General features: G+C 41.0%; 1 protein-coding gene across 3 annotated transcripts; it reads left to right on the top strand.

Moving 5' to 3' along the window:
- The first annotated feature begins 1,410 nt into the window (after positions 1 to 1,410).
- TMEM192 (transmembrane protein 192) lies at positions 1,411 to 19,230 on the top strand. 3 transcript variants are annotated; one of them, XR_014618405.1, is made up of 7 exons: positions 1,411 to 1,457; positions 4,734 to 4,880; positions 8,698 to 8,962; positions 10,819 to 10,953; positions 15,159 to 15,261; positions 16,972 to 17,236; positions 19,168 to 19,230. XR_014618405.1 is itself a non-coding variant. In XM_084286656.1 (6 exons), the coding sequence occupies exons 1-6, from the start codon at positions 1,425 to 1,427 to the stop codon at positions 17,093 to 17,095; spliced, it is 807 nt and encodes a 268-aa protein (XP_084142782.1). In that variant the 5' UTR covers positions 1,411 to 1,424; the 3' UTR covers positions 17,096 to 18,177. The 3 variants fall into 3 exon arrangements, 2 of the variants coding, with proteins under 2 accessions (XP_084142782.1, XP_084142783.1); XM_084286656.1 differs by lacking the exon at positions 19,168 to 19,230 and having other exon boundaries at positions 16,972 to 18,177; XM_084286657.1 differs by lacking the exons at positions 1,411 to 1,457; positions 4,734 to 4,880; positions 19,168 to 19,230 and adding an exon at positions 6,321 to 6,400 and having other exon boundaries at positions 16,972 to 18,177.
- The last annotated feature ends 4,083 nt before the right edge of the window (positions 19,231 to 23,313 follow it).

Below are 23,313 nucleotides of genomic sequence, written 5' to 3' on the forward strand. Positions count from 1 at the left end.
CCCCTTGTCCTATCACTACCCTGCCTGACCAAGAGTCTCTCCCCAGCTTTCCTGTAGGCCCCCTTTATGCACTGGAAAGTCTCCCCAGGGCCTTTTCTTCTCCAGGCTGAACAACCCCAGCTCCCTCAGCCTGTCTTTGTCCAATGGCCTCCAATAAGCTCAAGGCTCAGGGATGGTCAAATAAAGCAAAGAGAAGGTTAAGAAACACGAGCAGATGAACAGAGCACAAGAGATAATAAACGCGCCACTTTGTAAACTCCTATCACTCACACACATGAATACTGCAGCCAGTTCTGATCCTTCGTTTCAGAAAGGATATAACTGAAAAAGGTCAGAGAAGCTAACAAAGGTTATCAAAAGCTGGGATAACCTCTGTATGAATAATAACTAAACAGTCCAGGAGTACTCAGCATACAAAAGGCTGGCACAGAGTAGTAAGACAGAGATCCATAAGATTAGTACAGATACCATGAGTGGCCATTGCCTTTCCGTGTGGAAGAACAAAGAATTATAAAATGAAATTAGCATTGGGCAGGTTTTAAAGAAAATATTTTTCTTCACAAGATTCACAACCATGCTAGAAACATCATTCACGAAGTCCTTACGCTAAAGCACAGTCTGTAGGGGCAACTGGGCAAATCCACTGAAGAGAAATCCACTAGAAAAAATTAAGAGGATCCCCTCCTCGGGAAGTCCCTGTAACACAAGCATTCTGCACAGCAAGCCGTGCTGCATTTATTCCCATGCCTTCTTCTGGACACCTGCTGTTTTTCGCTCTTATGGACAAGAAGGGTACAGGAACAAACTGCAGGGCTGGACTCTGCCTCTGTGGGACCACTCTCACTAACATCCCAGATTCTGTTCTCTGCAAATTCCCTTCTCATCAGCCACATCTACCCTGAGGGAAGAGGAACTGCTCCGACAGGGGAAAAGCATGTCCTGCACTTGCAGTGCCACCAGCCTTTCCCTTCCTGCAGTGCCACCAGCGCACGGGGGGCACCACCTCTGGGCCTGCTCTCATTAATCACAGAACCATTAAGGCTGGAAAAGCCCTGCAAGATCATCTGGTCCAACCGTGCCCCTAGCACAACTCCCCTGGCACAACTTGAGGTCACTCCCTCTAGTCCTATGTGAGAAGAGACCGATCCCCAGCTCCCCACACCTTTCTTTCAGGTAGCTGCAGAGAGCAATAAGGTCTGCCCTGAGCCTCCTCTTCCCCAGTCTAAACAACCCCACTTCCTTCAGCCGCTCCCCATATGACTTGTGCCCCCACCCCTTCACCGGCTTTTAGCCCGGCATGGGACGACGGGGGCCGGGCCCGGGACACTGCGGCTCCTCCCCGGGGCGTGCCGGGGGCCGGGCCCTGCGCCCAGGCGCGGGGCGCCGCTTAAAGGCGGCGGGGCGAGGCGGGGCGGGGCGCCGAGATGGCGGCCAGGCGGCAGACGGAGCTGGACAACGTGAGTGCGGGGCGGCTGGGGGGCACCGCTAATGCGCAGCGGCGGCTGTCGCTGGGGGCGAGCGCTGCGCGGGTTCCCCCTTCTTATCCCTCCTCCTCTTTGTTTATTTTTGCCTTCAGCCAGCGCTTCGGGCCTCCTCTTCCTCCCCGCTTTGGTCGGGGGGCGGCAGTTGCCGGCTGGGAAGCAGGAGCCCCCCGCCGAGCAGCGGGGGCACGGAGCCGCGGCGGGAGCGGGGCGGCTCCTCCCAGCCCCGGGCAGCCGCCTGCAGCCTGTCCCCGCTGCCTGGGTATGCCGGGTGAGGCTGGTGCTCGCTCTAATTAGGGCGCTTCCTGGGTTTTTTGAAGGGGAGGAAATGCTCGCACGCTGCTCCCGTCCTCCCCGCGCTGCCCGGAGGTCATGCTGCCGAGTGCTTCCTGATGGTGGCCCCGTTTCGGTGGGTGGGAGCTGGGACCGGCTCACACGAGCTCTGATGGAGCTCCTAAAGCTCAGCCACTGTGTTTTGGAAACGAGGAGCTCACCTTCCCCCGGCAGGCGGAGGATGTTGTCCCACCGAAGGAGGCTCCCTGCCTGCTGGGGGAGTGTGCTGTTAGCTCCCCTGGGTGCTCAGGAGGAATGAGGCTGCATGGCCTGGCCACTGGAGTGCCTGTCCTGTGGCTTGCTTTCAGGCTTTAAAATTACACGTGGAGATGCAGCACAGAGCTTTCTTGTACTCCTACTTCTCGGTTTTATGTTAGTAACAAGAAAAGAGCAATAGCATTTATAAATCCTTAGGTCTGCAGTGTAAGGCCATCTTACCAGGTGGGTGTTCCAGCAAGGGTTGCTCATGGTCGAAGGCTGGGTAATCAGGAGGCTGAGATGGGTGAGGAGAAGCATGGTTGCTCACCTTCAGTTGTGGGAGTGTGGCACGCGCTGTACTAAAATAAAACTGACTGCTGGCTGAGATAATGCTGGGTGGCTATCTCCTTTGTTGCAGGCAGCTGTCCATAGGTGAAACAACACGAGGGAGCTGGTCTGGGCTGTTGTGGTTAATGTGAAGTGTGAACCTACATAATGCAGTGAGTCAGGAATTGACTGGTAGGTTGGGCTCAGAGTTAAAGTAAATGGGGTTACATCAGGCTTGTTGCTAGTGGGGTTCCCCAAGGCTCTATTTTAGGGCCAGTTCTTGGCAATGTTTTTGTAAGTGATCTGACACAGGAGCCAAAGGCACACTGAGTTTGCAGATGACACTAAACTGGGAGGAGCTCTTAAATCCCTCAATGGTAGAGAGGCATTGCAGAGAAGTCTCTACAAATTAGAGTACTGAGAAATCACTAGCACTGTGAAATTCAACAAGAGCAAGTGGCAGATTCCCCACCTGGTATGGGGTAATTGTGGCTACATGTACAGACTGGGGGACAAGAGGCTGGAGAGCAGCCCCACAGAAAGGGTTTGAGGGAAGGGATTGTCCCAGTCTGTGCTACTGTGGCCTCACCTTGAGTACTGTGTGCAGGTTTGGGCACCACAGTATAAGAAGGACATAAATGTACTGGAGAATGTTCAAAAGAGGGCTGTGAGGATAGTGAAAGGTCTGGAGGGGAAGATATATGAGGAACAGCTGAGGTCCTTTGGTGTCTTCAGAGCAGGCTGAGGGGAAGCCTTATGGTGGCCTGCAGCTTCCTCAGGAGGGGAGCGGAGGGGCAGGCGCTGAGCTCTGCTCTCTGGGGACAGTGACAGGACCCAAGGGAATGACATGGAGCTGGGTCAGGCTGGGTGTTCGGGAAAGACTCTTCACTGAGAGGGTGGTCAGGTATGGGGACAGGCTTGTCAGGATGTGGTCATGGTACCAAGCCTGCCCAGCCCAGTTGAGGAAGTGCTTGGACAATGTTCTCAGACATATGATCTGATTTTTTTGATTGGTTCTTTGGGGAATTTGAGTCCATCAAGTTGGACTCTGATCTTTGTGAGTGTCTTCCAACCTGAGTTATTCTGTTTTCTGTTTTTTCTATTTTAACAACTCATCTCTCTTCGCATTCTAGTATCAAGGAGAATATGCTCATTTTTCTTGATAAACTACTGTCTATCATGGCAATGAGGACTCCTCAATTTAACTGATATCCCAATGTACTCTGACATGTCTTTCTGAATACTGGGATCTCTGGAGTGGGGTGGGTAGAGGGGCTTGCAGCAGAAAGCAAGGTTCTGTAGTGTCCTCAATGACTGGATTCTGGCTGTTGATCATCTCTGTCTGTGCTATAATGCCATCACAAGCAGGTGTTACTCTGTTCTGTGTACTTCATTCTGGGCTGTAGTTACTATCACTTCAGAGAAGAGTAGTCAAAACTTGATCCGGAATCTTGAGTGGTTTATCTGTTAAATCAAACAAGTTATAGCATGGGAGATGACAATGCTAAGAGGGGAAACCTGAGCAGTTTGAGTTGCTGGCAAGCTTGTCATTTGTTCAGCATGCCTGTGCACAGTCAGCTTCAGATGTACTGAGTGACTGAGTTCTAGCCTGGAATGGACAGAGATCGCACTAGGGCAAGTTTCTTGTCCATGAGAGACGACCTTCTCTCTGCTCAAGCTTAACTATAGCTTTAAAAAAAAGGTACTACAGGAAAATTACATAGCTGAGACATGTAAGCTGAATGTGGAGGAAAAGAAAGCCACAAATACGCAGCACCAATGTGACAAGTAAAGGCCGCATGTGCTATACTGAAAGCAGCATCTTGTCCAGTCCCTAGTGGCATCTTCCATCTAAATGGCTTTTTCTTTCCTGGATTCAACTTGAACTATTGCTGAGATGTACGCAGTGAGATGTACTGAGTGTCAGTGGCTGGCTGCCTTCAAATTGAGATTACATTTGTTGCTGGTACACTGCATTTGTCCTTGTTGTTCCCTCAAACTTGTCTGGACAAAGACAAGAATAACAGACTTGTGAAGTACCTGTATAAGATAAATGAAATGGGCTTTAACTGTCATTTCTTGGACCTTCTCATGTGAATATACTATATTTGTGGCCTCACTTGAGAATGATGCTGAAATATTTTTAATGTTTTAAAGACTAAACCCCCTCAAGACTGAGGGCAATGCTGGGAGGTATGTTGGTGTCAGATTCCTCAGGGATTGAATACCTACCACAGAAAGATGTGAAGAGTTTGCTTAGAACATAAGAGCATATCTCTTGAAATACAGATCTTGTTTGCTTTTCAAAGATGGACTTGCTAACAAGAAATTTCTGTAAATTTATAATTATTTTAGAACTTACCTGTTTTTACTTCTTCCCTCTCTCTGTTCCAGGGGTCCTTGGAAATAACACAGAGTTTAGAAGATGATCCTCTTCTGGACGCACCTCTTACTTTGTCTCATACACTGCATTCACAACTGAGGCCAAGATTTCATGCTATCCCAGCAGTTTTCCTTGCCAATTTTTTGTTGCTAATACATGTAAGTTAAATAGCCATGGCTTTCTTATGAAGACGTACTCTTTATTCTGAATTGTTACTCTTCATGTGGACAGAATTCTTCCAAGACTTTAATATGCTTTTCTTCCCAACCAAGCAAAACCTTCCAGTGAATTTTGATAATGTGTATGCTACATGATACTTGATGAATTTTAATTCCAATTTGTTTGTCAGCGCTAACATACTGCAGCATATCTTTTTAGAAAGAAAAGCCTTTTAAATAATGGCTGTTCTATGCTGTTGGAAATGTACTTTTAAAATACTATTGATTCATAAGTGCTTAAGACTAGATATAGACAGCTAAGATCAGGTTTATGCCACTGCCTTTTGGAGGATGAACTTAATTTCACAGGGAAGACTTAAGGTATTTCTTTACATGGTAACCAAGCAAGTCAAGCTGGAGTTGCTCCAGGGTTTTTATGTGGTAATGAATAGAGGGATAAAGGAATCCATGTTATTTCCTGCCCTGACTGACCTTTGGAGGCTAAAGTGGAAGAGCACAAAGCAAAATCTTATACCTAACAGCATGAAGGTGATGCTGAGGCTGGTAGACAAATAGAGACTCCTGCACAGTGGTGAGTTTATCCTTCAAAAGCTGGAGATGTGTATTACTGCTTATGAGCATATAGAAACTAAATGTGAAGAAGAGCAGGTAGAGAGCTCAAGCCATAAGAGCTAACTGAAATGGTACTTGCATAGCATAATGCCACTAATGTAGACAAAGATGGTCCATACATAAAGCCAGGGTACTCAAGATGTGATTTTTATTTTTTTTCATAATTGAAAGTATGCTATGCTCAGTACTCTGCAAAATGTTCTCTGCTATAACTTCAAGTTCATCTCAGCCTCTGAGGTTTCTTTAGGCAGCTGTGTAAAGCCATTCAAACAATATGCCCTGGCCTCTTAACTTAAGATGTAAAAATCTCCTGTCTGCCAAGCAGTCTTAGGAAAGGCCACTACTGCAGTTCTGCTGAACAGACTGCAAAACCTTCCAATGGAAACTGAGTATCCAGCCATATTTACTTTGCCTACCAGGGCATCACTCTGGTATCCATCCCTCTTCACTTCTCATTATGAAGGTAGACACTGCTACTAGTGGTAGAGCAGTAACTTTCCACTGAACCTTGGGACTGCTGATGTATACTGACATAACTGATGTAGCCAAACATCAGTCACTCTGACCCTAGAAAAATGCTGCCTCTTCTGTACCCATCACTACTTTCTCTCTCTGCAAGTAAAGAGAAGTAAAGGCAGGGTGAAGAGTCCTGTCAACATGTCATCTTCTAGATGAAGTCTTGCTGCTATTTCTGAACCTGACAAAGTAGCAAGCTGGTCCTTGGAGCAAAATGAAAATAACTTTTTCTGTTGGTGCAATACAGGAATATGAAATTGCTGTATGAAATTACACCCTTGAAATGGTGCTGTTTCTTGCTGAAAAGAAGCATGTTGATGGATGGAGAAAACAAGCTTATGGGATTTTTTTTCCTTCCCCTGTGCTTCTGTGTAAGTGTATAAACTGTGGAATATGAAGAATGTTAGGTTAGCTTCCAACAGATGGCCAACTCAAGCAGCAGGTATCCTGGAGAAGGTAACTCCAGGATATGAGTATGTATGAGGAAGAGTTGTAATGCATCTCTAATTCATTTTTTCCTTCTCCCTTCTGTGCCAAGAAATTGACTTATGCAGCAAATGGCTCCTTCAGTGCAGTTGCTTAGTTACATTAAATTCTGGAGTATCATTATGCTGGTGTGTGGATGGGCTGGGTGTTTGAGTGGCTTTTGCCAAGCCTTGCTTTTCTTGACTTCTGGTTCCTGTCAAGAGACTCTGCAGAACAGTGTAACACACACAGGCTAGAAATAATTCCTTTGTATTAACACCCTGTTTTTCTTCTGCTTATGTACATACATAAAGCTGAGCTTCTTGAATACTACTTTCTAAGAATATTTTTCTGTATATAAAATTTCTCTGACCTGTGGTGAAAAACCTGTTGTTGGACTACCCTGGAATGTAAGCAGGTTGTCATCAATAAATGCCACTTGTAAAGCAAGTTGTCAACTTCCTCATATGTGCATTGCCATAGTAGATTAATAAAGCTGCTAACTGTATCACTAAACTTAATATAGCCATTTGCTGTACTGACATACATCCCTGATGCTGGGAGGGAGTTGAACTAGATGTGTTGCTGTTGTAAAATGGCAAATCTAACAGTAAATGGTATGATTTAAGTGAGTTAGCTGAGTTATCCTTAGCTTTGTAAGAAAAGGGAATGGTTAAATCATACCTTAAATTTTACATTGGTAACCATCCTCCTATTTCATTTCCCAGTTGCGTTACTTATCCCATTTCCAAGGAAACTTTCTGAATTTAATGTGTTTGAAGTAATATCCTTATGGATAATATAGGCTCTTTACTTTCCTTTTCTTTCACCTTTACCCTACCCATCCTCTATGATATGGTGTTGCTTTTATGAACTAATGATTGTGTGCAAACTGTTCCCTCCCCTTTCTTGCCTCCTTAGCCTCTCCATCACTTACTGCATTCACCACTCAAGCAAGCTAAGGGCAATTCACATCAGTAGTGATGTAATGGTTCTAAAAGATCACTTTCTGTGAACTTCTAAAGGTGCTTGGGAAATGACAAAATAGCAAAATGAGTTCAAGGGAGTAGGAAAGGAGTGTGGGTTCTTGGATATCCATGGAGTTGAATACAGATAAACTCATGAAACAAAGAAGCTTTGAAAATAAGATATTCCTTCATCTTCAGTCCTGTTCTTGATGAGGTATAGTGTACAGAACCTTGGAAGCTCATTTTAAGCTAAGAGTATTAGGGGTATTAAAGCTTTGTAGGTGTAAGTAAAGTGGTCTTTGCTGTATATAGAAGCTTTCAATTTTCTTGTGTTGATTTTTTTTTCAGTTTTAATGTACTCCTTATTGACAATGAAACAGTATGGGAAAGTGCCATATTGTTCAGTGAAAGAAAACGATGGATGTCATTTTCTATGACGAAACATTCTGCAAGGATCTAAAAAAATCAATAAAACTGTCCCTGTGTGCTTACAGATACCTGCAGCTAATCTGCACTAAATATTGCCTTCTAGTTGGCCAAAGGATTGCATATGCTGCTCTTAAGTGCTGAAGCTGGAAGCTTGCTAAAAAGTCTAGAAGACAAGAAAAGTTGTAATGTCACTAGCCTGGTCATTCTGATATAAATTGAGCAAAATGGTAAAATCTGGTAGTAGTGATTCTTCAGTGTATTTACTAGCTCGCAGAGGTATCTACCTGGTGTTGATTACTTGTGCTGTAAGGTAGAATGTTTGTTTCACTTTAATGTTAACCTAGAGATTCTCAAATGGATTTATGCAACTTAATCTTGACTTAACAAAATGTTTAACTCCCTCTGTTTTTGGAGAAAGAAGTGTAGATGTCCAGTAAGATATGAGACAGTCCTAGAGAGCAGTAACAACTACAAATGAGCAAGGTGAAAAACTTTTGAGTACATCAATTTCCCCTTAAAGGAAAAGACCCATTAAAAAGTGTCCAGAAATCGAATTAACTTACTTTGAAAGGGTTACTTATATAGCAGTATAATCAATTTGGAGGAAATGCTGAGAACAGTTTTCAACTTTGTTCAACTCTGCTCACACTCAATCATGAGTGTTACTAGAGTGATATGTAGTCATTGTGGTAAGAGCATCTAATGTTTCTAACTTTAATAAAATCAATTCAGAAAGTCATGCACAATTACATGTCTCTTTTTATAGTCAGATGTTGACTAGAGTTTTTTCTTCCTTTCTCTTCCAGGTTGCTTTTGTTGTTCTAGCGTTTTTAGCAGCTATGTTTTGTTCTTACCCCAATCCAAACCAGGATAAGTGCCCTGGAAACTATACTCACCCACTTAAAGTGCAGACTGTCATAATCATTGCAAAAGTAATTCTGTGGATTCTGCATGTGTTTTTTGAGCGATACATCCACCACCACCACAGTAAAGTCAGAAGCAGAGGTTACTTCTCAATATATCGATCAACAAGAAATCTAAAAAGGCTTCCACTTGTGATACACTCTACAGGTAAAGTCAACTTGTTTTAATGTTCTTTTGCAAAGCCTTAAGTTTTGATATGAGGAAAACGGAACAGTTATTTAATATATCTTAAGAACTTGTTAAAAACCTGTCTATGAGCATTTGTAAATGCTATTTCCTTCAGATGGGCTTTCTGAAGGACAGAACGAGGACTGTTCTGTCCTGCCAGATGCGTGTTGTAAAGAACATAAGTGCCCAAAAGTGTGAGGCTGAGTAAGCCATCTAGTGATTTGTAGTTTTCAGCCACAAAATACTCAGCCAGCAAGGTCTCTGGCTGCTAGTGGTGGCAGTTCGCATACTGATTTATCTAGTTGGGTAAGTGGCAAGACTGCTAATCTGTTAATCCTTCTGAGGAGTGTACTTTGCTTTTCAAGCTGTGTTTTAAGTAGAAATGGGTGGATCACATGTTGCTCAACATCTGTCTCAAACTAGTCAAACAATTTCCTAATCTTCAACAGGGCTCTAACATTTCACTGTACTTCCTACTACTTTTTTTCTGTTTGAATGGTGTGTGATGTATGGTAGTGTTTTATCTCCATATATTCCATGCTATACTGCTGGCCAGTGAAGTTGAAAGATATTTCAGCAATTAGCTGTTTTTGCGTCTCCAAAAAAAAAAAACCTGCAATAAATTGAAGTGTCTGCCTAATTTGAGGGGCTTTTTCACATGTAAGTGGTAGGGGAAAAGGAAAGAATGGTCTTTCACAGTATGTTTGTCTCTTATCTGTAAATCTGAATAACTAGAGTAAACTTTTCACCTGCCTTGATAAACTGCGGTACTACTGCTCTAGTTTTCTTTCCACCCAGTCACTAAAAGATCATCTAGTCACCTTGAGTGCAAAACTTCAGGCTATGGCCACTAGGTAGAGCTCTGAAGATAAGATGTTTTTGGAGCACTGAAAAGATCAGGCTACAGCAGGCTTAAGGATGTTTCAAAACAGTAAAAGGACTGTTCTACCTGCTGAAATCTGGATTGTTAAACTCAAATGCCCTGCTTCCTATCCTAGGTTGAGTTTGTGTCTCTTCTGTACTAGCTGTGGGCAAGTGTAAAAGTTCAGGTGTGATCAGATCTATGTTTTGAACTTCTTATGTAAATCACTTTTAGATCAGAAGCTGTTGAGCATTATTACTGTGAACTTCCTGCTGTGCTAACTGCTGCTGCTATCACTTCCATCCTGACAGTTCAGTTACCTAATGTAGTACAAAAGAACTTGAGTTCCCTAAACACTTCAATGCTCTTAATAAATGTAATGCTTTATCCAGACTGGTTATAGCATTTCTATGGGGGAGGGAGGGGGAACCTTTTTATATTCTGCATTGTATGTATGCTGCACTGTATGAGAAGAGGGGCTTTAAAGAATTCAGAACAATTGTTAAGTCTATAGCTAAATGCTTATCATCCTTGACTAATTGTATGCAGTTTAAATTTCTTTAACCTGCCAGTGTTAAAGTAATAGCCAGACAACTGGAAGCCTGTGCAGATATCTCCTTGTATAAGGAAGGGGTTAGCAGTTGTAGTTTCTTTTTTTCAGCTTCATATTTAAATACACTGAAGGAAAACACTACTCTTTTTGAATTATGACTGGTGTTACCTTCTAGGAATTGAGGGAAAAAATATAATCTTGAAGCAATTTTGAGGATGGATAGTAGCTACAAGATTAGAAACTGTTTAAGTGAACACATATTGTCTATTAGGTGTGCCTAGTCCATTTCTTCACCATTCTTTTAACTTGGAAAAATCAGTAAGAACTCATTCTATACCATTACAGTCAAATGCTGAAAGAAAACTTCATTTTGTTGCCAGCAATTGTGATCTTGTATCAAATATAACACTTGTTTTCTAGGTAATGCAGCCCTGCTTTTGATTCTGTCAACCCAGCATTCCTTTCCTGATCACAGTAAAGTGTACCTGTATCTTATCTTGGGAGTCCTTGGTGTGGAGCTGATTAGTTCACTGACCTGCTTGGTAATTTACACAGGTGAGATGAGTTTTGCCTTATTGAGTGAGGAGTGCTATAATGGCTACTGAGCTCTTTTGTTTGCCCTCAGAGTAGTGCAGCTGGGGGTACTACAGGATGTTTAACTGCAACTATAAATACAACATGATTTTGTACCTGTAGAGGAACCAAGGCAAATTCAAAACAAATGTGTAGGTTGTCAGGCTTGGTGTGGTTTTGTGGTGTTGTTAACAAAAGCTCTGTTAGTTTAAAGCTGTTGATCCAGTTAAGTGGCAATAAAAACAATTGTTGCAAGAGAGATCTGTGAGCAGGATTGTTAGTTTGGGAGTGTGTCCTCAAATGCATTTGTTGTGAGCTGTGAAGCAGTGAGAGATGGCTTTATCAGATCTAGGATTTACAGGTGGAACTCACAGGATTGATAGTATGGTGTGCCTTCAACTACAGACTTCTAATTCTATATTACCTTTTCCTCTTGATATGGTCTTACCTCAGAAGCTGCAGTTTCTCTGTCATTAAGAGTGAAGAATTCCCTCTGTTTTTAAAATATAGTGGCTCTTAAAATATTTGCTAATGCTAAAATACAACACTGCATAAAACTGATGCACTGCTTTGTGCTGTCCCTGTCTTCTAAGGCTGTCTGGTTTTAGGTTTGGTGTAAAGCTTAGCAAGACTTGATAAGCTTCCTTGTATCAAACTACAGTAGTAGTACTACGTAAAATGCTAGTTGATAAGTGTTTTAAACAAATGGTCTTCTAATCTCATTTTAAAAGCTACATGGGTTTATGGGTCATGGGAGCTTAAATAGAAATAGCTGCATTGAAAACACTGGAGAAGGTACATAACAGTGAAAATGGAGTTATCCCTTTTTTTCTTCAAAAAACAAAGTGTGTACTGCAATGTGTCTGACAGGACATTCTGGGTCTTGAGTTGAGTGGTTTGTTTTCCTGCTTCTGAGGTGCTGCTTTTTACTTACAGCTACAAACCAAGGGGATGACAGTTTAGTTTAAATAGCCTCAGTAGCACTGGTTTCTCCAGTGGAAGGAAAAAAGATGAGCAAAACTTTGCTCCTGACTTTTAATCAAATAGTAGGAAGGTAGAAATACCTGGAAACACCACCTTCAGGACTGCATGCAGCTTAAAGGAAAAATATTTCTACAGTCAGTGTTTGTCATAATCTGACTTCTTTCTGACTTCTTTGTGGTTCTGTTATATACAGATTTAGAATAGGTTTTTTTTTGTAGAGAAGTTTTGATGTGTTCTTACTGATGCGGTTGATGCAAATACTGCCAAATGGCTTGGTCATCTGGGACATAAAACTAGTCTTGACTCTTCCTGGCACAATATTGAAGTCAAAACTCAGCAAGAAGTATGGTTGCAGCTCTAGACTACATCTCTTCCATAAGAGTGCAGAGGCCTGAAGGCATGTAGTCTTGTGAGGCTTTGCCCATTTAGATGGGCAAAAGAAGAATGAAGAGAGCAGTGAGGAAACATGAGCACAGCTATCCTAGAGAGCTATTCCAAGAATGCTGGAAATCGTCCTGCCTTAGCATAAGCATACTTACTTTGCTGGGAAACTCCAAGTAGAGATAAGCTACAAAACTTCAATGGAACTTCAGGAACTCCAGTGAGAAACAGTATTTCTTACCAAGGCCTGTTGTAGTTCAGAGGTATATTATGTGTCTCTTATGTTATTAAAATAGAGTAAGTCAAGGTCAAATTCCTTGTAAGTAGGTCTGAGACCAGAGTTTCTAAGAGCTCTCAAATGACCTGTCACGAGGTGGGTTATCTCCCCTAGCTTGTACTACCAGTGCTTGTAAAATCCATTACCAACTTATACCAGGAAGATGCAGGGTGTGATGTTGTTTTCCAGAGCGATGAGCTGAAGGAGGCTTGAACCAGGGCAAAGGAGGGACAGAGCTGCAGCACAAGCAGGGAGCGAACTGTCCCTTCTGGCAACAGCTACCTTCCTTCCTTAGCAGCCCCAGAAGAATAGTCTATGCATCATTCTCTAAAGCTTGATTGCTGTACAAAGCAAAGATTATCTTATATAACTAGAGGTTAAGTTATATAAACAAATTTATGTAACTTGCCTCAAAATGGGGAAAACTTCTCTAATCAAACTAGATCGCCTGTTTTAGTGGGTGGTATGACTTGTTTTCCATCCCAACACATGTTGAGGTAAGCTAATGGACTGCCTGCATGTCTCTTGCAGGCTGCAATGGTTGTTATTAGTGTTTTGGCTTTAACCTTTTAGGCATCAAGCTAAAACTCTCCTAATGTACACAAAAGTATTCAGTTTTTCGAAGACTGTTGTAACTGATGCACTTCTACCTCTCAGAGCAGCCTGTGACAGGAAAAGTGAAGCCTCCTTTGTAGGATATTTAAGGACAGTCCCCTGCTGTGTTGGAGTGCCTCTCTAAGGCAAGCACTTAGCAGATACCACTTACTGTTAAGATGGTATCACTAATGTAACTCTGCAGCTCAAGGAGCAACCCTAGGGATATTAAGGTGACTCCACTATGAACTCATAATAATCAACCCTTTTTTGTGTTGGTATATTGCTGAGTTTTTTCTCTTCTGTGGATTCATTTTTTCTTTACTAGTGAGGTGTAAACAGTTACCTGTAGAAACTTATAATGACTTCATTTTGTTAAAGTATTACTATATTCAATGTCTAACAAATGAAAGTTGCATGGAATACCTGACTGTGAATTGTATAAATCACAAAAGAGCTCCAACAAGCGAGAAGTCTCTAGAATTACAATGGCCTGTGAAATATAACTGCCATTCTTAAAACATCCTCAGTCAGCAGTGTGTGCCCACATAAATGCAGGATCCAGAGGTGAGGGAATTGCTAGGATTATCCTATAACAGACTTGACATACATAAGTCCTTCAAGTGAGGTAAATGTGCCTGGAATGAAGTATGATATAGATAGCTCTAAATATTAATGTAATATCTTAAGTTCCTGATAGGGCAGAGTTGAATGTTCAAAGGTTTACTAAATATGTATTTAATGACTTCCCTGCATATTTCTAATATCACTTTAATAAAAGACTAACATTCCCACAAATAAAGTATGTTGGAAATTCCTCATCTATTCCTTTGTGGTTTTATTTGTCGAGGAATACAGTCAAAGAAATAACTAACCTTTGAGCCCAACTTGTAGCTAACCTCTGGAGGGTCTTAGCATTGTTTTAGGAGGGTGGCCTATAGTAAAGCCTGTAATATTATTGATGTGTAAGGACAGCCTTTTTCTGCTGTAGCGTGGATTTCTCATGGAGACAGACTGTTTTTTGTTTTTTTTTTTTTTTTTTAGTGCTATTAGGGGCACTTGTGAAGCTATACATCTAACTATGTAGTTGAAAATATGTAATCTGGATCTCTGTGGTACATTCCCTTCCTTAATCAGGAGCTGATACTGAATAACTTCAAATATTTCCAGCTTCCTTCCACAAATAATGCAGAGGGTTCCTGCAGCTTCTCCTGTCCCCTTTGTGCATCTGTTAAATTTAGTCTTAAATTTTATTCACAGATGCTGAGGAGTGACTTGGTTTTGATAACCTCAACATTGTGAGGCTCACAATATGAAGCTGATCAAAGAGCCACTCTGTTTCAAATACTTAATAGATTTCTGTACCAAGTCTGCCCTAGTTTTAGAGCATGCAGACAAGCTGCGGCTTCATTGCAGGTAGTCTAGTTAAAATAATATTTATGAGAGCTCAAAATAGAAGTTCTGACCCAGATATGGTATAAAAACTTTCTACTATTTTTATTGCACATTGCTTGATTTGTGGCCTGAATTTGGAGATCAAATCTGAAGTTCCCTCTCAGAGGAAGGTAGGTTTTTTTTTTCCTTCCCTTAGGTGATGTACACAGTACTTTACAAGCTAAGCGGCATGTTCAGGTTTACCTATTCAGGTCTTCACTCAGTCTTTTGAGTGGCAGGACTGAAAAAAAGGTGTGTGCGGGGGTGGAAGTAAAAAAAAAAAAAAAAAACACTGATTTGTAATCCCAGCTATACCAGAGAACGAGTAGAGATTAGGTTCTGCTTTTACTTCTACTTCTCCCTAATCCCATGACTGTCTGATTGGCTTTCCATCTCCTATTCTAAGGTGAGCATATGTTCATCTGTTACGGATTTGTTTTTAACTTGAAGCCTGGTGATAAAACTTTTTGGTGGTGGTAGTTTTCTAATACTTTATGAAACTTTTTTTTTTTTGCAGTGAAAATAAGCAACTTCAATCGTGCAAAGCCAAGACCTGACATAATTGAAGAAGAAAAGATGTATGCTTACCCTAGTCACATTACTTCCGAAGTTGGATTCAGGTAAGACTTCACTGTATTAATTTTGCAATGCATTCAACTATGGTATGTAGTCAACACTGACTAGTGTAATTTTATTACTGCATGTAGAAATACTTGTATAGCTTTCAATTTGTCAACCAAAACAGATAAGTGAAGCTTCTTCAGAAACTTCTTTGAGGCAAGAAAATAAATTGTGGGCAGTTGATAGATGAAGAAGGAAACTTCGCAGTTCTGTCCTGTGTCAGCAGTTAAACATGAAATTCTAGCAAGGGATTTGGAATATATTTCTAGTTTGCAAAGTAATTATTATTGTGGTTGAGTCACTTGGGAGAAAGATGGTGAATGCATTAGCCACACTCACAAGTACTGAGACCGTCCTTTGTGTACTTCCTCGCGGCTTGAATGTCTTTCAGTTGCCCAAATGAGACAGATAATGACAACAAAGTCAGCAAAGTAAACTTGGATTTCTATATTTGTATTTATTTTGAAGCTTCCTAATAAAACATGACTTTTGTATGCCTCAGTGAAAAATAGAAGTGCAGAATTCTAGGGATGCTGATATTTCAACACTTCCCCAGGTGTTGCAAACAGGCTGTACATGCTCTTAAGGAACTTGGAATTAAACATCCAGGATACAGGAAGGATTTTGAGTTGTCTTGGTATTTTGATACAATGTCTGACTTGCATATTGATATCAACATCATGGTGAATGCATGGGGGACCTCATTCCTTTTTCATTCAGCTTTTCCCCTGAGAAATCCTCAAGTGCCCAGAAAACAACTTTGCAACAATGACCAGCTGAGGAAAAGACTCTGATCTCCTGATTAAAGAGTGCAAACTTCCTGTGAGAACTGATTGCAAAATAGTTATTTTAATTCAGGTCTATACAACTCTGGCTCTCTTCCCCTGGAGAGTTAAGGTCTATTGAAAAGTGAATCCTGTCAGCCCTTCGGTTGACCTTGAATGCTTTTTTAATACTATGACCTCCATCACCTAAGCTACTGACCAGGAGCTGTTCTGGTGCTTTAAGTTGGTAATGCAGGTTACTAGTTAGGATTGCAAGTTTTGTCAAAAAGATTTTTTTTCCCAGCTTGACCACAGTAGGTTTTTAATTCAACTTAAGTCTTTTTCCACTTAAGTTGTTATTGAGTACTTCATAAGAACTATGATTAAGGGCAATGTTACTCCATAAAGTGCTGCAAGGCTGGGGAGCAACTTCCTAAGTTCTGAGATGCTCACCTGTGTGCTAAGAGCAGACTTCCAAGTCAGTCAGCAGCAAATGGTGAGTGAGGGAAGGCAGGAGTATTTGCCAAAACTTCAGCACTTGTTCTTTCTGTTCTAAGTTTCTAATGTCAGGTTTGACAATTCTATACTTCATAAACAGAAGAGGTGTCATGGCTTTCTTAGTGAGCTAGACTACATGCTATAATTGTACTAACCTAAGTTGGTTAAAATGAGTAAGCAGCCTTATTTTTCCTCTAACTGCCTTGCAGGAAATATGTTAATATTACTTATGCAAACATGTTATTAAACTTAGCCAAATCTTTTTCTCACTTATCCAAAAACAAGGTTAGATGGATTGCTTCTTCCCTGAGAAGCAGTCAAGATTAACAGGAATAAGATTGAAGAGAGCAGCTTGTTACAGTATTGGTTAACTGGCAGTGACCTTTCACCTATCAGAAAGCTACTATCTCTTACTGAAACCTGTATTTACTATTTTGTTCTTTCAAGGGAAAATTCAAGTTTAGAAGAGATAGTTGAGAAGCAAGGAGATGTAATAGAGTATCTTCAGCGACACAACGCACTACTCAGCAAGAGACTACTGGCGCTAACATCTCAGCAAATAAAAAGTTAAACATTTGGAAAACTGCTGTTGGAGCACAAGAGGGAATATGAGGCAATGCAATATCCAAACTGTTTGATACAGATGAGTCTTCAGTCATCTTTCACACTTCTATTTTGAAGTTAAACTGGAAGCATGAGCTCTGCGTATGCTGTAAGCCTGTTACAGTGGGATATTCTGGCTTTCACATCAGTTCTGAAAAAGATCTGGAGCTTAAAGGATTTTTAAATCCTAATAGGTTACAGTTGCACTTGATGTAATGGTTTAACTTCTTTCAGTTGTTGCTATTTTGCCCTGCTGTAATCTTGAAGTACTCTATTTCTAGAATACAAACTTGTTCTCAAGGAAAAGGTAACTTTGCAGAGGATGTCTACATGGTTTGGAGTACTGAAGTTGGGGACAAGACATGTTCTTTTGCTGAATTCCATTACTTCCAGTGTTAGAAGTGGTATACTTCATTCTGTACAAAATAGGTATTTGCTTTCTAGATCTGCCCCCTTTTCTCCTCTGCCAAGAAAAGGCATGAATTGTTGCTCATGCCAGCAGTGAAACTTGGCATCCTGTTAAGAAAAACAAAGGCACTGAGTGCCCTAAAATGGTATATTTCACATGTGGTACAAAACAAGGTTATGATAAGCAATCTGAGCAGATGTTCAGAATGTTGGCTTTAAATCCCCCAAGAGGTGTCTTAAGGGCTGCTGACATTCTTTTTACTGAGATTCTGTGTCAGCAAAGACTAAACAGATTCTTGTTCCGTCTTCTCTGCCTACCGATCTAACACAAATACTTGAAGCAAGCTCTCAGTGACCTGGTAAGCAATTTGTGGTGAGTGGAGTCTTAAGTTAGGTCCTGTACAAGATGCTATCAGAATAGCACTTAGACTTGCTCTACATTGTGATTCTTCAAAAATGACAGCATCTTAATGAAAATGCTGCAGTGTGTATGTGGGTGGTTCAAAAAAAAAGTCTTCTGGAAGTTGGAGAAACAAGAATCTGCAGATCTACTAGCATGGATTTATTGGGAAGGGTGGTAAAAAAAACATTCTCTGCCAGGTACTACTTTGTCTACCAATGTAGACTAAGCATTATTTTAGAAGCCAATATCTATGGGAAGACAGGGTAATCACTGGTGAAAACTCAGAAGAATGTTTTCATGGGAAGTGGTCTTGTGGTTGAATGGGAGTGGGAGGGAAGACAATCTTTCTATTTTGGTACTGGGGCACAACTTCAGAAATAATTGTTCAGTGTGTGACAAATATGGAGGTTGATGAAAAATTGGGGATTTTGCTGCTATCCAACACTAAACTGTTCCCCTTAATTGTTGTTGGTTTTTGTTTTTGAAAATAAAACCAGGATTTTATAATAAACGTGAGGGATACAAATGTCTTTGGTTTTAGAACTCAGGTTTTGATGTGTTTGTGTGTAATGATTTATGTAACTTCTATGAAAAGCAGTGAAATGTGAAGTTCATGCACAATAAATGCAACTAAGGAAAAGTGTGAAATCTGTCATTATTAAAATCCTATTTTCAAGACCCTGGAATACTATTCTGAACAATTGTAAGTTGCAGAGACAAAAGCACTTTAATGTGGAGCTCTAAATGAATCAAGGCTGAGATGTCTGAACCTGATTTGTATATTACTTCCCCTCTTTCTTGAGGGCAGGGAGGCTATCAATAGGATATAAAGAGTTCTAAGAAAAGCTGAGAAACCAGTAAGCCTGATGTCTGCATGCCACTGAAGTGAATGAGAACTTGAGAAAGAATTAGGGGACACAGGTCAGCATACCTTACAGAAAAGGGAAATCCTGCTTTACAAAAAGCCATTACCTTCTATAAGGTAAATTAAGCTCAGGGAGTGGCAGTGATAATATGCTTGGATTTCTAAAAGAAACACTGGGGGGAAGGTAAGGACAAGAATAATGTTTGAAGGAAAAGAGTGAAATAAACTAGTGACTAATAAAATGATGGATGAAAATACAGACAGCTCTCTAAATTTTCCTACACATTTAGGATGACAAGTGAGCAACTGTTTTAAATTGTGCAGTGACTTTGAGATCCTGATAGTTTGTCTTTATTTTTTTAAGATGCTGTGGAGCAGATCATCTTGAGAGCCATCGCACAGCACACACAGGAATATAGGACAATGAAGTGATCAAAAACCTCCATGGGCTCATGAAGGACAGGTCCTGCCCAACTAGCTTCGTCTGCTGTGACAAGATGACCTACTTAGTGGATAAGGGAGAAACTGTAGATGTTGTCTACTTGGATTTTGGTTAAGTGTTTGACACACAGTCTCTTGACACCATCTCCCATGGCATTCTCCTGGAGAAGCTGGCTGCTAGACAAGGGTATGGTTGGGTGGGCTGTGAGAGTCCTAGTGAGTGGAGTTCAATCCAGTTAGTGGCTGGTCACCCGTAGTGTTCCTCAGGGCTCAGTATTGGGCCCAGTTCTGTTTAGCATTTTTCTTTATCATTGATCTGGATGAGGGGATTGGTGTCCTCTGCAAGCAGCCTGAGGATGCACTCAAGTTGGTGGGATTGGTGGTTGGCCTGAGGGTAGGAAGGCTCTTGGGGAGGGACTGGGGTAGGCTGGGCTGATGGGCTGCATCCACTTGTTTGACGTTCAGTAAGGTAGGTGCCAGGTCCTGCCCTTGGGGTACAACAACTTGCTGTGGGCTTCGGGATGGGTGGCTGGAAAGCTGCCAGCAAAAAGGGACCAGCAGAAAGGGGCTGGTCAACAGCCAGATGAATGTGAACCCACAGTGTGGCCAAGGCCCAGTGGTAACCTGGCCTGTATCAAAAGTATTATGGTCAGCAGGATGAGGGAAGTGATTGTTCCTCTGTACTTGGCTCTAGTGCAGCAGCTGAGGGGATGGGGGCTGCAGCGAGGAGGACATCAGTCACTTGTCAGTAGGACAGCAGGGATGTGGTGGAGTCACCATCTCAGGAGGGGTGTGGAGGTGGCACTGGCGGACGTGGTTTATTGATGGGACCTGGCAGGTCAGGGTGGTGCTGGGTGACCCTGAGGACCCTTCGCCACCCCATGGCAGCTAAGCCCCTGTCTGCAGCCAGAGACTGAGGGGCACCTCCTGCCCTGGTGCCAGGGCTGCCACGGGGCACACCAGGTGTTATAGGCACTGCTAGGCTGCAGCGCCTGCGGGTGGCCAGGGGCCTGCTGGATACTGAGGTGGCAAATGCCAGCTCACTGCTGCACTGGGGCACAGGTGGTTATCCCCATGGCTTTGCAGGAAAGCCACCTGTAGGTTTGGGAGGCTTGAGAAGTATTTCCTACTGCCCAGCATAAGGTTCAGGGCTGCCCCAAAATGGTCACATCATGGGAATTTTAAAAATCTCTGAATGGGATGCTGGTGTGGGCTAAGTACCTTGTATACGTCAAAGAGACGTGGCGAGGATCTCTTGTGAATGCGTCGTATGCAAGGTAAAGGCTCTCAGCGTTTGTGTTTTCTCAGTAGCTCATTGTGGAAATTACTCTGGGCAAACACCTCCCTGTATCTCACCTCACAAAGGAAATCACTGACTCCAAAAAACTTCGGAATTTTCATCTTTTAAGGCTCTGTTCAAATATACAGCAAGCAGGCTTACCCTATGGAAAGTCACTGTTTATCAAAAAAAGGAAAGTGGTGTCAAGGCACAAAGGCATGTGGGTAGACAACGATCTGACCTTGAGATGGCTTGAGACATAAAAAAGCATCATCAGCACTGGAATTTGTTAGGCTTTTAGGCATCATTACTAACTAAAGACAGGCTGCGATCTTTGTGCTGCTGGAGTTGTTTCCCACTTTGCATAAATATTTTGCTAGCTGATGGCTAGCAAGAAAGATAAAGGCCATCTACAGCAGTAAGAGATCAGTATGCTAATTGCACTTGTCTGATGGTATTCAGACACTTGGAACTTACTTACCATGCTAATGCTTCTCCCGATTGACATCGATACAAATCTTGCGTGACCCTTAACAAAATATGGCTTTGTGTGTCCAGATATGGAGGTATTTATAGCATATGTATGTGGCGTAAGGGAAATATTTCCAGTCTTTATTCTTCTATAATTTCCTTTTTTCCATTCTGGAAAGGGAAGAGGTGAATTGTTTATTATCCTTTGGGAACACACTAATCTGCTGTTTCTCACAACAGGCTTACATTTACCTCCATTTCCTGTTGACCTGCTGTTACATCATTTTACTTTTCATGGTAAAATAGCCAATATAATGTAAAGATTTAATGAAATTGAGTTTCAAATAAAATTCTAATTTTTCCCATGTAACTGCAAGACAAGGAATTAGTTCCAAGTTTCAGAAACTCGCATTTGGCTTTGTGAGTTTGAGGGCAAAACATAACTTCTGATCAGGTCTTTTGATCGTTAGATTACATCCATGTGAACCTCAGTTCTGACTTTCAACAGTGGTTTGCACTCAAATTTCCTTTAAACATACACCCACACATGCACGCAGAGAATCCAATCAGTTCAGCTGTTGTAGCACCGTGTCTACATACTGCATGTTTATACATCTAATCACCCTGTTATGCAAAGCTGTTTTTACCAGATTAAGCTTATGTTGCACAAATCAAATGCAAAAATTTCAACAAAGTCAAGGGCAAATCCAACTCAGCTGAAAACGAGGTCCTGTGAAGCCCTGCTCCCACCGAGGTTAATGACAACACAATAATGTGCAACACAATAATGTGGCAGCACCACTTGCCACTTAATTCTACTGTGCAAGACATGTAGCACTTGGAAATTTATTTGTAGTTTCTGACCTGTAAAGGAAGAAATCACTGCTACGCTTTAGACTAATTCTGGACTCTCTTTTTGTCCTGAAATAAGGTCCTTTACTTTAATTAGTGAGGTTTCAAGACCCAGCACTTTGAACTAATTAAAAATCTTGCTTATTTTAGACATAGAGACAATGCAGTCTGGATTCTACTGTAATCTCATGGTATTGTGTCACGTCATTACATTAAACAATAGTTATTTTAAATTAAGTTGTTTTTATATGGCTTTTATCAGAATTCAGTACTTCTAGAAAGATAGAAAATGTGAGAAAAATGCTTACACGAATAAGTACTGTTTATCAGAAATTGAGTAAGAAAAGGTTTTTACACACTGATCCCATATGAATTTACAGTGAAACTAGACAAACTTTCAATTTTCTTTAAAAGCATCACCTTTGACATCTTAAGAATGTTGTAGTTTATTTAAAATGATACATCATTATTTGAAGTGCATATTTTTTTACAAAATATACAATTAATTATCTGGTTTATAAACATATCTATCAAATATCACCATCAATGTCTGTTTCAAAGAAAATGTTATCAGGATGTCTAAAAAGAACAGGCATTTAAGATAATTTTGTAGGGACTGACATCGAGCTTCTTAGGATACTTTGTTACTTGTTTTATTTATTTTTATATTTGTAAAGGTACATGCATATATAACCCTCAGATAGATACTTTTTTATGACTTCATCAAAGTTAATTGAATGATTATGCTTATATAAAAAATCCAGTGCCACACTATATCCATATACTCATTTTTAAGACATAACTGTTAAATAGTTACTTTCGAGATTTCTTGCTTTTCCATAATCTTTGCCTTTATTTCTAACCAGAGATAGCCGTGGATACAAATGAATGCTAAGTTAAACAGCTAATTTTGATTTTCCAAAACTCCAGAAGAGGGTGATTATAAACTTTTTTTTTTTAAATATAAGAGAAATTTGAAACTCTGTCATGTTTTGCACGTTTGAATCTGATTATGGTTTCAAATTCTTAGAGATGAAGAGTTACATGTGGACACTCGTAAAGTTTCAGCTACCTGATTTTCAAGATTGCTGGAACTTTCACTTATTAGAAATTGTTTTATGAGACAGAACTCTAATACTGAATTTAAATCATTACACTGCTCATTTTCACTCATCTTTATAACAATTCCCTCTATTTACAAAACTTTTGACATTTAAAGACAAAAAAATCTGGGTATGACTTTGTTTTGCTTTATATGTAGTTTGCAATTTCTGATTATATTAAAAGTTGTCGAGTTTATCTTTAAAAACAAAAAGAAAAATAAAAGCTAAGTGTATTCTTGACCTTCCTTACTGAAAAGAACAGCCTGTTTTTCTGCTTTAAGTTCTCATTCATTGTAGTGTTATGTTCCAAGTGTTCCATTCATTTTAATTACAGGAATAACGTACTACAGAACACTGGGGTTGA

This window comes from Netta rufina (genome assembly GCF_964035555.1).
Source record: "Netta rufina genome assembly, chromosome: 4".
Taxonomy (NCBI): domain Eukaryota; kingdom Metazoa; phylum Chordata; class Aves; order Anseriformes; family Anatidae; genus Netta; species Netta rufina.

Excerpts from the sequence above, each read along its gene's own strand:
- TMEM192 (XM_084286656.1), top strand. The coding sequence starts at position 1,425 with ATGGCGGCCAGGCGGCAGACGGAGCTGGACAAC. Across the intron at positions 1,458-4,733 it reads GGCAGACGGAGCTGGACAAC|GGGTCCTTGGAAATAACACA; the intron begins GTGAGTGCGGGG and ends TCTCTGTTCCAG. Across the intron at positions 4,881-8,697 it reads ATTTTTTGTTGCTAATACAT|GTTGCTTTTGTTGTTCTAGC; the intron begins GTAAGTTAAATA and ends TTTCTCTTCCAG.